A 14,991-nucleotide genomic window follows, 5' to 3' on the forward strand; every position below is an offset into this window, starting at 1 on the left:
CGCGTTGTTCAATTTGTGAGGCAATCAGTTTTTTCAGTGAAATATTTCCATGGTTACTCAAAAAGTGTGTAAAGGTCCCTTTTATTGGGGATTAAATGCTCTAGATCTGCTGGTATGAGATAGAACAGTGTACCAGCGCTCGGGCACCTTTTGGCCGAGCACTGGTGCTCTGGTTCCCTCTAGTGCACTGTTCCATATGGAACCAGCGCCTCACTGCTCTTTAGAACTCATGCTTGGCAAGCGCGCCTCGTAAGCATAGATGGGGTAATGAGAATTTTATGTCTTTGCCTGTGCGCAAGGATGCACTGTCATCCTTGTCGCTAAGCTTATTTACGTGTGTCAGGTACTAAACTCCTCGTGAGATGAAGATCAGGCCGTGCATATAATATTCGCACCCCTCATAAGCGGTATCAATGAGAACCGACGACCAGTAATAATTTGTATCTCTCTTCAGTATCCATTGGGGTAATGCATGTTTTTGTATGAACTTATGCCGTTGTTTATTTTACAAATTGGAAGATTTTTCACTACTGCGCCACGGCTACCCCTGGCTTTGCATAACTAAAGGCTCACCTGGTCAACCTGGAGAATGCGTTGTGGCCTGCGACTTTGGTATAGCATGTACTCAGGCTTACTTGACTAACTTGAGCATGATGTCATAGTAGTAGCCATTGAGGATGCAGCATAATATATATGTAGATGTTCCTGGCGAACATCCTCTTTGCTTGGCGACGCGAAAATGGATATGTTACGGGTCGTATCAACCAACTGAAGTTTCAAAAAAGTTAACGGGAATAATGAAATGATCCTACCCCGGAGCACTGAGCATGCGGGATAACCAGCTCTAAGTAGGAGATTCAGGAACATGGTATCTCCTGGGCTTCGTGTCCCGAACGTCTGATCTTCCAAACACATTCGGCAGTGGGTCATTACCACTTTGGTGACTTGTTGGGCTTCATAGAAGAGAGCTTAAACGTCCTTCTCATTTTAAATGCTTCCATAAAGTTAGCAAGCAGCACCAGGTGCAAAATGAAGCTTTGATTTGGTTCGATTCATTGAAATTTTGTAACGAAATGTTACGAAAAAAATGGCGGCTTCGCCTTTCTGTTTTAAAACCTGAATTTTGACTGAAAAGCTCTTTCAACGGCTACTTCAAAGAGGCGGAAACGTTGTATGCACTTTTGCTCAGGTTTGGGTGCACCTTAAAAAACTGCAGGTGGTCGAAATGTCTGGAGCCCTCCACTACGGTGTCTCTCATTATCAAAAGATGGGTTTGGTACGTTAAACTCCATATATCGAATGGTTAACTTTGAGAAGCGTTTTTCGAATATGCGTCAAAGTCGCCGACGGTGACACATGCTAGCACAAAGAAGTGAAGGGTGGAAAGACAGAAGTCAGGTGGACAATGTAGCCTTGGTACGGCTGAGGGAAAAAAAAATTCCCAGGCGTAAAGGAGGGTGATGCTGTCACCCTGGTTTCGCTCGGCCACGGTTACGCGAAGAATAGCGACAAACTTCAGAGGAGCACAGTTGATATCAGCACCGCTTTGTAGTAGGTGGGTTGCTTATAAACGTACCGTGCTTAAAATCAACCAAGCCATTTTAATAATGCTGCTTAAATTTCTATTCAAGGCTCTGAATCGCCAAATATTGTTTAATGTTTAAGCGACAGCAAGTATTCGAAAATGTGCTCTATTTTCAGAAATAGATGTAATTGCATTCCCATTCCATTCTGGGAAGTGTGCCTAATTTATATCTCATTCTATTCCATCAAGGGTAGTATCCATTACATTCCCATTCATTCCGGGGTGGAGAAATTGTGGAATGATTCCGGAGTCATTCCAATTCTGGAGTCTGAACTCTACAACACTTGTCCCGATAATCAATGTATATTCGAACAATGTTCGAACGTAGGAAATGTATGTTGACAAACAAAGTATACGTACGAGACTTCACTGAGTGCCCCAAGAAAGCCAGTGTGCGCAAGGATCTAAAAACAGCATTATCTATGAACTTATTTCCAGAAAGATTATTGGCGACCCACAGGCCTTTTCTATGCCGTGACATCTCACAGTAATATCATATTCACACCATATAGATAAGAAAGAAGTATTTTTTTATAAGTGAAATACAACCACCTTTGTCAAAATTTTGAAATTTGCAATTTTTTTGCACAATGCAATGATCTTTGCTTGGACATTAATTAGGTGCACCGGAGCATCACGTGAGTAAACCATTTCATAGAAACTGCCTTCTATTCGTCTGCATTGTGTTTAACACAATATGACAGTTCTGCCACAATGCCGCTAATAAAAAACAAAGTATGCAAAAAATAACCAAGGAGAAATTGTTCAATGAGTAGGATTTTAAAAATAAAGAAGAAATGCAGTGGTGTGTCCATAAATTTCTCGCTTATTAGAAGAAAAACGAACACTGAATCCAAGAAAAAAAGTGGGTCTCACCGAGATTTGAACTCTGATCGCTGGATTCAAAGTCCAGAGTGCTAACCGGTACACCATGAGACCACACTCCTCCGACGCCGGGAATCGAACCCGGGCCTCCTGGGTAAAAGCCAGGAATCCTAGAAACTAGACCACGCCGGAGATGGCAGGGTGGTACACATAAGGGATAAAAGAGACGTCCTTGCACACGTGGAACACTATGTATCCTTTCATATAAAAGTAATAAGCAAATAAATACCGTGAAAATGTTACATTGTGGCCAATGAAATATGCATTTTGCCAAAACAAACCCACGAAACGGCTTTCCAAGAAGGCGAAGACGACACACTTCGCTGCGATGCATATAATATTATTAATATTTGTTTTCGAAGGTGTACACATCCAATCTTCTGTGTTTATGTGGCACGCTATTGTATAAAAAAAAGGAACAAGAGATAAGCTAGGAAAAAATTATTATCTCAGGCAGTGGCACATGTTTTTTTAACAGGGTGGTGGCATTCAAAGAGGACGAAGACGACCTACTTCAGTTGAATGTGCTCCTTTTTTTCAGTTCTCCTAACAGCAACAACAAGACAACAACAAACACAACAACAACGATAATAATAATAATAATAATAATAATAATAATAATAATAATAATAATAATAATAATAATAATAATAATAATAATAATAATAATAATAATAATAATAATAATAATAATAATAATAATAATAATATAATAATAATAATAATAATAATAATGATTATGATGATAATAATTATCATTACGCAGTCGTCCATTGTATATACAATGTGTCAGACCTCTGTCTGTCACACGATCAACCGGTGGAAGTTTCACGCTCCGATAGTCTCTTGTTCTTGAAAAATGCCACATACCACTTATTGTAAGACTACCTGTATGCGCCGAAACAACGAGCTACAGTAGTCATTTTAACCAATCTCCAAGATTCGGTTTCAAAAGCAGTGACTAGATGGGCTTATATCATTACAGATCAGACACCCACCACGGATACTAACCAGGGGACGCTGTAAGTTTGCGGATGCTGAAAGCTTGGAGATGTCAGCCGTACAACACTGCTATAACCCAATGCGCCTAGGCCTAGGTAGGCTATTTGCACAGGCTTAATCTTTGCCGCCGAGAAAATTGGAACTAAACAGAAGGACGAAATAGACAGGAAAGATAAAAAAGTGAGAAATACGAATATGTAGGGAAAAAGAGAGATAGGAAAAGGCGACTGCCGATTTCCCCTGAGCGGGTCAGTCCAGGGGTGCCGTCTACGTGAAGCCGGGGCCAAAGCGGTGTGTTGGCTCTGCCGAGGGGGCCTTAAAGGTCCAATCAGTCAGCGTCAGCTCAACCCTCAGGATACCCTTTTCCCCGGACATGGCAAAGCCACGAACGGCTAGGCGTAAGAGAACTCAAAACCCCCCTGTTACCTCAGGTACGTGGTGTCGCTACACAACAATCGCCTGCTTTTGCAGACACGCCTACGGAGCACCATTTCATTATGAAAGACGCTGTAGTGGAGAGCTCCGGAAATTTACACTACCTGGGTTTCTTTAACGTGAACCCAAATCTGAGCCCACGGGCCTACAGCATTTTTGCCTCCATCGAAAATGCAGCCGCCGCTTCCGGAATTGCATCCTGCGACCTGCGCGTCAGCAGCCGAGTACCGTAGCCAATAGGAAATCGTGGAGGGGAAAGCCTCATGGTTATTCCGGGGAACGGTAAGTGAATGATTGATTCCTATTGTCCATTGTGTTGCTCTTAAATCAGATGAAATAATGAAGCTCGCAATGAACGTAAAAGGGAATCACCATATCCAGGTGATGTCTATACCTTACATAGCGGCCATTATGAAGTCCCTGCATATCTACTACACGGCCACATCCCGAGTGGTATTTGTGAACACAAACCTCCCCCCTCCTTTTATATGTGAAGCAGCTGTTTGACTAGCCTACGTAATGTTGTCCCTCCCAACCGGGGTGGTGCCAAGTAGGTCACTTCTTCCTTTGCAGTGCAGGCGTGACGTCACTCTCTCCATAGCGTGTCGCCGCTGGCCGCCTGTTATCTCAACTCGCTTCACCCTCTCCTCCGCTCCCAACGCTTGAGCTCACTCCTCACGTCGGTATCATTTCCTAACCCACGCCACCTCTCTCCATCTGTGGGCGAGAAGAAGCAGTGGGTAGGCGCTCACGGGCGCTCGCGCGGAGTCGTCTGGGCCGGCCGTGATACCTGGCGCCGGGAATGTGGACAGCTCGCCGCTGCTTGCCGAGCGATGACGCCGACGGGCGGACGCCACCGGGGCATGCTTCCCGCTAGTGCGCGCGTTCGTGAATGGCGGCGTCACGCCTGGAACACCGAAGATGCGTGAGCCAGGGAAGCCGCGAACGCAAGTGTGAGGAGTGGAAGACCAACCACGCCGACGAGGTGCGAGTCAAGAACGCCGATCACGTTCGATAATAGAGACGGCGTGCGGGTAGCACCAACGCTACCCCGACGTTCGCTTTAAACCGTTCTTGCAGCACACGCGTCGACACCCATTTAACCGGGTCAACGCCGTTCACACCGCTGCTCCTTCACATTCCATCAGGGTTGGAGAGATGGGCAATAGTTTTTTACCCATCCTCGCGAGTAATGCTCTAAAATGCGTTCCATTTTATCTTCACTTTTCTTGTTAGCGCTTGTGACCGTAATGAGCTTAGCCCCTCTTAAGGCTGTCCCTGTGACAGGGGTATTGCCTGAACATTGCAGCCACTACAACTCCTGCATGAAATGCAGTGTCTTTTAGGGGAAGCGAAGTATCGGATGTTTTATTAGTGGTTTAATTCTGCGTGAAAACAAACAAACAAACAAACAAACAAACAAACAAACAAACAAACAAGAGATATCGAAAGTATGTTTGCACAATGCCGTGGATAGATTGGCACAGCGAGGCAAGGATTATCGCCTTTCGTACTTCTCGTCGACCGACACGTCAAGCTTCGGAAAACGTGGTTTCCTCTTCCGGTGTGCGCATTTTCTCAGGGCGCCCCATGACCCCCTGGACATGATCTGGTGCAGCCCAGTGGAGCGCAGGTTGGGCGCGAGGTCTCCATCGGCGTGCGTTTCTTGCTTTCTTCCTTTTTGTTTCGATCCGTTTTCTGTCTCTTTCGTTGATATTCTGTTCGACAACTTTTTCGTTCTGTATTTTGCCATTCTTTTCGTGCTGCGCGTTATTCTCTGCTCTTTTCATTTCCATCCAACACAAGCTAACTACCCTTTCGTATCCTGTGTTTACACTACACTATAAAAGGCTTTGCTATGCAATGCTAGAGTGCTTGGATAGCCGAGTGACTGTACATTGCTTCAATTTATTTTTTACATCTGTATGTCAGTCCATGTTTGATTTTCTTTCTCCGTCTCACCCATCAGGTTAATGTGAGGCAATGCTGTAGCGCAGAGCAGTGGGGTTCGCCCAAGTTGTCTTGCACATACCCGTTTTTAATGATAATGATAGAGACAGTGTCGAAGCTTTAAAGCCAACATGCATAAACAGCTTCGCTGTTAGAACGGTACAAAATGAGAAGGGCATCAAGCGAAGTTTGTCGTCTTCGTCCTTTTCCAAAGCCACCTTCTTGTTCGTTGAGATCGGATGTTACGTACTAGTTTATGGTAACATTTTCAAGCCATTTCTTTGTTTAATATTTCTAAATCAGAGACAGTGAAACAGAAACAAAAAAGACTGGATGTGTACGCACGCAAAAAGAATCATAAAATGAACACATTCTAACGATGTCGGTCGTATTCGCCATGTTGGAAAGTCTGCTTGTTCTGAGTATAGCGGTCATTTCATTACACATATTTGTATTTTTCTCGCTATTTATTTTTTTTCTTCTAAAGGCGTAACACGGGGAGATGCAGCGTGCGACATGCATAAACACATCACTTTTAGTTCGTAAGTGAAAAGACCTCTCATATCCGGCGGGGTCTGTTGGCTAGGAGACCTGGCTTTCACCGAGGAAGCCCGGTTCGATTGCCGTAGACGGAAGTGTGTGATGACATGATGTAACGGTCAGTGCTCTGGACTCTGAATCCAGCGATCTGTGTTAAAGATATCAGTGAGACCTATTTGTTTTGATATTTTTGGCAATGTACTGTGATCCAAGTTCTACTCTTTGCTTTTCTGTCAACGAACAAGAAGTTCATGAACTCGTCTTCTGCTTTTGTTTTTATTGCAACAGAGAATTGTCAATGAATGTGTAGCGTACTCACCCCACGGAGGCGCGAAAAGAAGGAACCTACACTCCTTGAAGTTTGGGACAAGACTAGTTTATTTTCCAAGAAAAACAGGCTTCGAAAGCGAAAACCAAAAGGGGCGTGGCGGCGTATCTTCCGCGGCCCCAAGGAGATGACGTGAAGCATGTTGGCCGCGTCTGCGCCGTGCGCCTCGGCATACGAATGGGTATGCACACACTAATAAAATTATTGCGATCACCGGCGTCATCGCCCGCTACAAGGGGTCCCCCCCTAGACCGCGGAGCCTGGGAAAAAAACGAGCAAATGTGCGAGTTAGTCCATGAGGTGACCCAGTTTCACGCGATCGAGAGAAACGACGTCCTCTCTGTCGCGAACACGAATGGTCACAGTTTTTTGCGACCGCGAAAGCACACGGAAGGGCCCGTCGTACGCCGGAGTCATCAGCGCTTTCCCTGTGTCACGTCGCACGAACACATGGGTTGCCTCATTCATGTCTGAAAAAGAAAACACTCTTTGGTTGTGGCTGACGCGTGGCGCGCTGGGTTGAGGGTGCTCCAACCAGGAATGTAGCCTTTCCATATGTTTTGAAGGCGTCGGCGTAGCGGTTGGTTTCTCACCGAAGAATTCTCCCGGTAGTCGGATTGTAGAGCCGTACAGCATTTTTGCTTCACAGAATGCGAGGTCTTCTTTTATTGCCGTACGCATGCCCAGAAGAACGAGAGGGAGCTTCTCAATCCAGTGCTCTCTATCCAATTTGGCCGTTAAAGATGCCTTCAGTTGACAGTGTAGCCGCTCCGCTATTTCATTGCTCGCTCGATGGTAAGCCGTGGTGTACTGGAGCCGTGTTCTCAGAAGCCTTGCCAGTGCAGAGAATAGGTTGCTCCGGAATTTTCGTCCACGATCGGTCATAATGCGCAGTGGGCAGCCATAGCGTGAAACCCATGTGGCCACAAACGCCTGTGCGACGGTCCCGGCTGTGATGTCCAGAATCGGCGTCGCCTCGGGCCACCGTGAGTATCGATCGACACAAGTGAGCAGGTATCTGTAACCCTGGGAAGGAGGAAGAAGCCCCAGCAAGTCCAAGTGCACGTGGTCGAAACGACACTCTGTTGGCCGAAATGCTTGGAGTGCTGTGCGCGTGTGACGAGTCACCTTGACTGCTTGACAGGTTGGGCACGTCTTCGCCCAGCGTTGAACGTCGACTGTGATTCCGGGCCACACAAATCGGTCAGTGACGAGCCTCTGCGTCGCGCGGATTCCTGGGTGGCGGAGGTCGTGAAGGCTGTCAAACACTGCACGCCGAAACTAAACGGGGACAAAGGGTCTTGGAGGTTTCTGCGATGTGTCGCATGTGACCATAGTCGTTGTGTATGGTAGCGGGATCTCCTCGAGCACCAGTGACAGTGGATTCTGCCTCATCTCGGTTAGCTCTGGGTCTTCCCGCTGGGCGGCGGCTAATGTCTCAAAGTCGACGGACGCTGAAACGGTGTCGATATGAGAGAGTGCGTCGGCTGCTTGGTTTTCACTCCCCGCTATGTAGCGGATGCCCGTGAAAATTCGGAAATGAAAGAAAGTTGGCGCAGTTCTCTTCCCGAATATGAGGAACTGTTGTTCTTGAACGCACTCGTCAGCGGCTTCTGGTCTGTAATAATGTGGAAAATGCGGCCTTCTAGGAAGAAACGAAAATGTTTTATGGAGGAATTAATGGCCAGCATCTCTCTTTCAAAGGTGCTGTATCGCACTTCCACCTGTGTCAGACGTTTATCAAAGAAATCTACCGGTTTCCAGTCCTTGCCGTCGTATTGTTGCAACACTGCTCCCACTGCCGTCGTTGAAGCGTCAACCATGAGCCGCGTTGTCACGTCGGAAAGCGGGTGCATCAGAAGTGTTGCGGAGGCAAGCTGAGTTTTCGCGTCCTGGAAGGCTTTTTCGTGCTCCGCTGACCAGTGAAACTCGGGTGTTTTCTTGCCGTCCCGGCGGAGCAATTCAGTTAGTGGCTGTAGAATGTGTGCACAGGATGACATGGAGCGCCCACGGAAGTTGATTAGCCCGAAAAACTCGCGCAACTTGCGGAAACAGGTAGGCGTGGGGAATTACCTGACTGTTTGCACCCGTGATTCAAGCGGCAAGATGCCTTGTGGGCTGATTCGATGACCTAGAAATCTAGTGCTTCAACACCAAAGATGCACTTTTGGGGCTTCGAAACCAGACCGTGCTCGTCAAGGTGCTTGAAGAGGAGGCGCAGGTGGTTTTCATGCTCTTCCGGCGTTTTGCTGGAGACCAAAATGTCGTCTAAGCAGACAAAAACAAAGAGCAGTGCGTGAGTGACCTCATTCATGAAACGCTGGAAAGTTTGGGCCGCGTTCTTCAGTCCGTACTGCATAAGAACAAATTCAAAGAGGCCGAAAGGCGTTGTCAAGGCCGTCTTTGGGATGTCGCTTGGTTCTACTGGAATCTGGTGATAAGCGGCCATCAGATCCAGCTTAATGAAGATGGTCGTTCCCGCGAGGCGAGAGCTGAAATCATGGATGTGGGGGAGAGGATAGTGGTCTGCCGTTGTCACAGCATTGAGTGCCCGATAATCACCACAAAGCTGCCAGTCACCATACTCTTGTTTTGGCACCATTTGCAGCGCGGAAGACCAGTTGCTGGAAGAAGGTCGAATTATGCCGAGTTGGAGAATGTGGTCGAACTCACGGTGGGCGACTTCGTGTCTTTGTCCAGCGAGTCTCCTAGGTCTAGTGGTGACGGGCGGTCCGATGGTGACAATGTGATGCGTCACCTTGTGTTTGTTTGGCAGTGCGGTCTTCCGAGGTCTGGTGATTTCAGGGAATTCAGCCAGAATCTTTTGAAAGTTTGACTTCGGGTTGAAAGTGCAAATGCCGCATGAGGACAGGTCAGACTTCAGTCCGATAACAGCGAGCGAAGTGACGTTATCCTTGAGACGACGATTGTGAACGCTGAAGTCAAGATTGAAGTGGCTCAGAAAGTCCGCTCCCAGGTTGGAAATTCTGACGTGGGCCATAACGAAGAGCCATCGATATGTACGCCTGAGTCCAATGTTTATCGTCATTGACTGGACTCGATATGATGCAATAGCAGTATTATATACTGCAATTAGGCTCGAAATCGACTTGCCGCCCCGGCGATGTTGAGCTGCTGCAGGTAGGATAGATAGCTCCGCTCCGGTATCGACAAGGAGGCGTGTGCCGGTGATGTGGTCGACAACGAAGAAGAGGCGGCTTCAACGACGGCCCATGACGCTTTTCGCCGTTAGCAACTGGCCGGTGGGTTTCCCGTCCACGAGCATGGATGGGTGCAGCGAGTGGCTTGCTCTCTAAAACGACGGTGGTACCAGCAGATGTTCTGCTTTGCCTTGGTTGTGTGTCCGCGGTTCTGCGGGATTCGAGCACGGCACGGCGAACGATGCCGTGCAGGCCGGTGTTTGTTGAACAGGGCGAGGTTTTTAACTGCTGAAGCCAGTCGGTCAACTCTGTCCTCTAAGCGACCTAACCGGTTTGCATGTTCGGGCCTTCCCGTTGTAGCAATAGACATTTTTGGTGGCTCAGTGCTGTCGGTGATGCGGTCGGTGAGTTGAGCCAGACGTTCGAGAGTCACGTCATCGGAGCCTGCGAGTATCATCCGTGTTAAGTGTGGCAGTCTCTGCAAAAACAACTCGCAGGGCAATGGATGTTGACGCTCCTCTGACGCTTGTTGGCCCACCAGCTGACGCATTGGACAGAGTAGTTGTGAGGGACGCTGGTCACTGAGCTCTTCATGAGACAGGAGTTGTTGCAGCCTGCTCTGTTCGGACACCTCAAGACCTTTCAGGACGGTGCTTTTTAGTTCGTTGTAGAGCTTCTCCGATGGAGTGGAGGCGAGCACATCGTCTACGGCGTCAGCTATGTCAGGTGGCAGTGCTGAAACGACGTGCAGGTATTTCGACTGCTGCGATGTGATGCGTCGAAGCTCGAAGCGGGCCTCGATTTGGCTAAACCACACCCTGGTGTTTTTGCGCCAGAAATGAGGAAGCTTTGACTCCGAGGCGTTGGTTGTAGGTGAGGTTAAAGTGCGTTCCTCGTCTGACATGGCTGCTGTTTTTCCAAACCTCCGGGTCACCACTCTGTGGTGTACTCGCCCCACGGAGGCGCAAAAAGAAGGCACCTACGCTCCCTGAAGTTTGGGGCAAGACTAGTTTATTTTCCAGGAAAAACAGGCTTCCAAAGTGACAGCCAAAAGGGGCGTGGCTGCGTATCTTCCGCGGCCCTTCGGAGATAACTTGAGGCATGTTGGCCACGTCTGCGCCGTGCGCCTCGGCATACGAATTGGTATGCGCACACAAATAAAATTATCGCGATCACCGGTGTCATCGCCCGCTACAAGTGTATTATATATTACAAATATATTTTTTCCATGCTTTGTTATTTCTTGTTTTAAAATGCCGCGGAACTTTCATTTCATATAGAACTTCGCCGATGATTATGTTCTATATGAAAGGTTATGTTTAGCTGATGACCTGGTGTGGCAAAATATTGGCCTTGCAAAGGCGATATCATGATGCGAGAAATGCAAAATGCTAATATTTATTGATAAAGCTCTATACATGAATTACCAACAAAATGACCGCTTCATTTGCATATGGTATAGATAATATATTGCTATTAGAGGCAACAGAGTACAAATACGTAGGACTGTGTATTATTACAATCTTTTCATGAAGAGTCGCTGACTCCGGGGACGGGGCGCGACAGTGTAATATATACAGTAGTAAGAATGAGGGGGCCCATCAGCAAACCGGAATGCTAACAGTGATGCGGTCCGTCATCGATGCCAATATGAGAATGGTCCCGGTCACCGCAAAGCACTAACTATACGAAGAGGGGGCCCATCACCAACGTGTAATGGTAAAATTGAGGTGGAGGCCTTTACCTAAGCTCGCGGTTGTTTATGGTGACGTAGTCTTTGCAACGGAGATTAAGAAGCAGTAGAGCTTCAGGTCATCCACATTTTTATTTCAGAAGCGAAGCTCCTTATGCTCGCCCGGTGTCCTTTGACGCCGTCGTTGTCGTAGCTCCCTGTCGGACCGATATCACAGGGGTTACATAAACTGCACATAAATTGTTGATAGGGCACATTTAGTTTTAAAAAGAGACCCTTGTCTGTTCGTCCATAGATCGGAGCATCCATTCGTCCGTCTGGCTGTCCTTAATCCATCTCCGTCCACCCATCCGTGCACCTGTCTTTTCGTCCATCACTTATTTCATTCTAATGTGTGTTCCGAGAGTGCTTGTGCCCATTGAAAACGGGCCGGTCAGAAAGTTAGGCGATGCGCTCTTCTTCCTTCTGTAGGATAGAACATGCTATAGGCAGAGGGACTCTACGCAAGAAAAGTGCGAGCGCTGTAGAGTTCATTGCTAGGCGCGCCCTGTCGTCCACCTGGAACCTCCGTCATAATTTGATAAACTTTTCGTAAGCACTTCGTAATCATTCAGGCAGCTTCGCCCCATCATCAACATTCACTTAATGGATGGGCTGCCAATTTTAGGGGCGAAGCTCCGATTAGTCTAACCTTGTAACTAGTTACGCGTAACCAAGAAAAGAAGAGACGACAAAAAATGGATAACCAATTCTCGTCCCCTCTTCTAGATGGCGTTACTCGGACGCTACTCTCCGACTGGCTGCTGCGCGTGCTTCGTCTGAGTGCGCGTACGAGTGCCTTTCTCGGCCTCCTGGGTAGTCACCGTATGTGGTGTGGTGATGCATGGACGCAGCAGAGCGTCATGCACGCTGAAGACGCTTGCGTTCGGCTTCCTGGGCTCACGTCTCGTCGGTGTTACCCACGCGCCTTCTTCATTATCGAACGCGATCGGACGCATGAACGCATGCACGCACGGGCGTATGGACAGAAGGACGATTCGCCCCACTCATCATCATTCACTCTGTGGATATGCTGTGAGTGTTTTTTCATACAATTGCACCAAAGTTTACATTCTGCTCTGAAGGAGTCGTAATTTTGTTTTATTGCAAGAAAATAAGGTTGCTGTCTGCGGTGATTGATGTATTTCATTACCATGTTGATTTCGTGGCGCAGTGGTTCCTCAGCATGTGAATTGGTTTAGTCGCACTAACCAAGTAAATGTTTCCCCTTTTTTGCTCGGTACGATAGTTAATCCTCATTTTTCGTCCATAATAACCATAAATCATTTTTGGGCGGAATGTTTTATGAATACCTCTCCCCGATGATATGCGATTGGCTCGGCCTCAGGCGAGCAGATTCTATTGTATTCCATTTCGTTGTCTGCAAATTTGTTAAATTTATTACCGCACCAAACAACCTCCCTAGGCTACGTTTTCCGTCGCTTAACATTTCTTACGTTGCCAATCAACAATTTGTTCCAGATATTGTGATCTGCTGAAATAAATTCGTTCCACGTATTGTTTGTGGGCTGATGCGAAATGACGTGCTGTAGTTTTGAGGAGTCGTTAAATAAATGGTTCCCAATCAGTGTTGGAAAATGGGCGCTTCCATTCCATTCGAAATTGATTCCGGGCAATTAAAATGGTTCGCAAAACATTTCTTGTGATACCTCGAAATGAAAAACTCCCAAGCATTTCCCCGAGGATGAACATGGTTAAGTGCGAATACATGGGGTGATGCTATGAGGGGTATTTATTAATTCGCACTATTATATTTATTAATCACACTATGGTGCCTTTATGGTGTAATGGTTCCTGGGAATCGCAATTTGATCACACGGGGGAGTTTACGTTAACTCACTGGCGAATGCCAACGGATTTTAACTTTACTCCCCCTCACGACCCGCTCTCGATGGGAGACAGAGAGAAGGCGGGCGCGAGAGAGAGAGGGGTGCGCGCGCAGCTGCAGCGAGCGAGGAGAGCGGAGGAGTGAGCGAAGGTGGAGGGGGTATAAGGCGCGTTACTGACACCGATATCAGCGTTGCGTCCGTGGCTTATTCGGTAGAGCGTCGCGCTGCGGCCCGCCAAGTCCTCTTTCTTTTAAAGATAGAGAGAAGACTGCGGACGCCGCCGACGGTGGTGGATGGTTTGGGGTCGCTTAGAAAGTGTATTCGCACTTAAAAAATGGCCCATTCCCACTCTGCGAATGGCGGGGCAGTTCAATCCCATTCCTACCATTGCGCAATTAACAAAATGCTTCTCGATTGTATTATCTAGTTAAGAATACGTGCGCCCATAAAGATAGTGTTATGAGATGCATTAGAAGTGCAAGAGTACGTAAAACATGTTACCAAGGTCGAGGGTTAGTAGCTTGGTTGCATATGTAGTAAAACCACGCTACTAATCCCCATCGAAGCAGTTTTTCCGCTCCACATAGTACTCACATGGTCGGCATTGGGTGACGATATTTTAATATTTCAGGTGTAAATGTGTTAATGCTAAAAATAGCATAGTATATTTTTATGTTGACTAAAGTATTGTTCAAGAAGAATACGCGCTTTTGACATGCCCCTGGAGCAGTCTGGAATATGAACAAACCTAAAATTTAGGTATAGGGGCTCTGCAACCCTTTTTGAGTATGGTAAAAACACTACCGATTGGTGGTAGAGGCTCCTGAGAACACGCGAGTTAGATATTATAGCGCAGCACGGGGCCTGGAATTCACAAATAATTATCAAATTCAGCTAAAAATTGCTTTCTATTCCCACGACAAATGACGGAAGATGATCAAAACTTACACGTCTAATGCCCATCTATCAGCTATTGCCTGATTCAAACATGGCGCGCTCGGTTGTTACAGTGATCGCCAAGGGAGGCCGTCACTTGTACACGCGCACGTAGTATCAAGCTAAGTTTTGGAAGAGCAGTGAAAGTGGGAAGGAGACAAGATGAGCAACTACAGAAAAATTTTTATCCAGAAAGGCAAATTGAAATAGCCACTAAACAAATTGAGAAAGTAATAAAGGAGGATAATAAAACAGTGTGGACATATACGAATATTAATATACTGTGGGAGCTAGAGCTTGCTAATACGCGTGACAAGTCACCCCGAAAAAGAAGACACAAACCCAAAAGTTGGTGGGATGAGGAAGTTAAGAGAGCCATAGCAAAACGTCAGGAAGACTCTAGGGATCACAGACATGCTAAGCAGCGGGGTGAACCGACAGATGATGTTGTAAGAAAATGGGAAACCTTTCTAAGCTGTAGAAGGGATGCATCCCTTCTGATCAATGAAAAGATTAGAAGAAAGGGAGCTCAGCGGCTGGCAGAAGTACATAAGAAAGATAGAAAGGCAGCTGCGAAATTTTGGAAC

General features: G+C 47.0%; 1 protein-coding gene and 2 non-coding genes across 3 annotated transcripts; all 3 read right to left on the minus strand.

The window, feature by feature from the left end:
• Window positions 1-2,452: 2,452 nt before the first annotated feature.
• Window positions 2,453-2,524, minus strand: TRNAQ-UUG (transfer RNA glutamine (anticodon UUG)). The gene has a single exon. It is a non-coding gene; the product is annotated as a tRNA-Gln (tRNA).
• A 6-nt stretch (window positions 2,525-2,530) lies between these two features.
• TRNAK-UUU (transfer RNA glutamic acid (anticodon UUC)) lies at window positions 2,531-2,602 on the minus strand. Its single transcript has one exon. It is a non-coding gene; the product is annotated as a tRNA-Lys (tRNA).
• Window positions 2,603-9,974: 7,372 nt separating this feature from the next.
• Window positions 9,975-10,790, minus strand: LOC142775268 (uncharacterized). Its single transcript, XM_075876607.1, has one exon. The coding sequence runs from the start codon at window positions 10,788-10,790 to the stop codon at window positions 9,975-9,977; it is 816 nt and encodes a 271-aa protein (XP_075732722.1).
• Window positions 10,791-14,991: the final 4,201 nt, after the last annotated feature.

This window comes from Rhipicephalus microplus, chromosome X (genome assembly GCF_043290135.1).
Source record: "Rhipicephalus microplus isolate Deutch F79 chromosome X, USDA_Rmic, whole genome shotgun sequence".
In the NCBI taxonomy this organism is placed as follows: domain Eukaryota; kingdom Metazoa; phylum Arthropoda; class Arachnida; order Ixodida; family Ixodidae; genus Rhipicephalus; species Rhipicephalus microplus.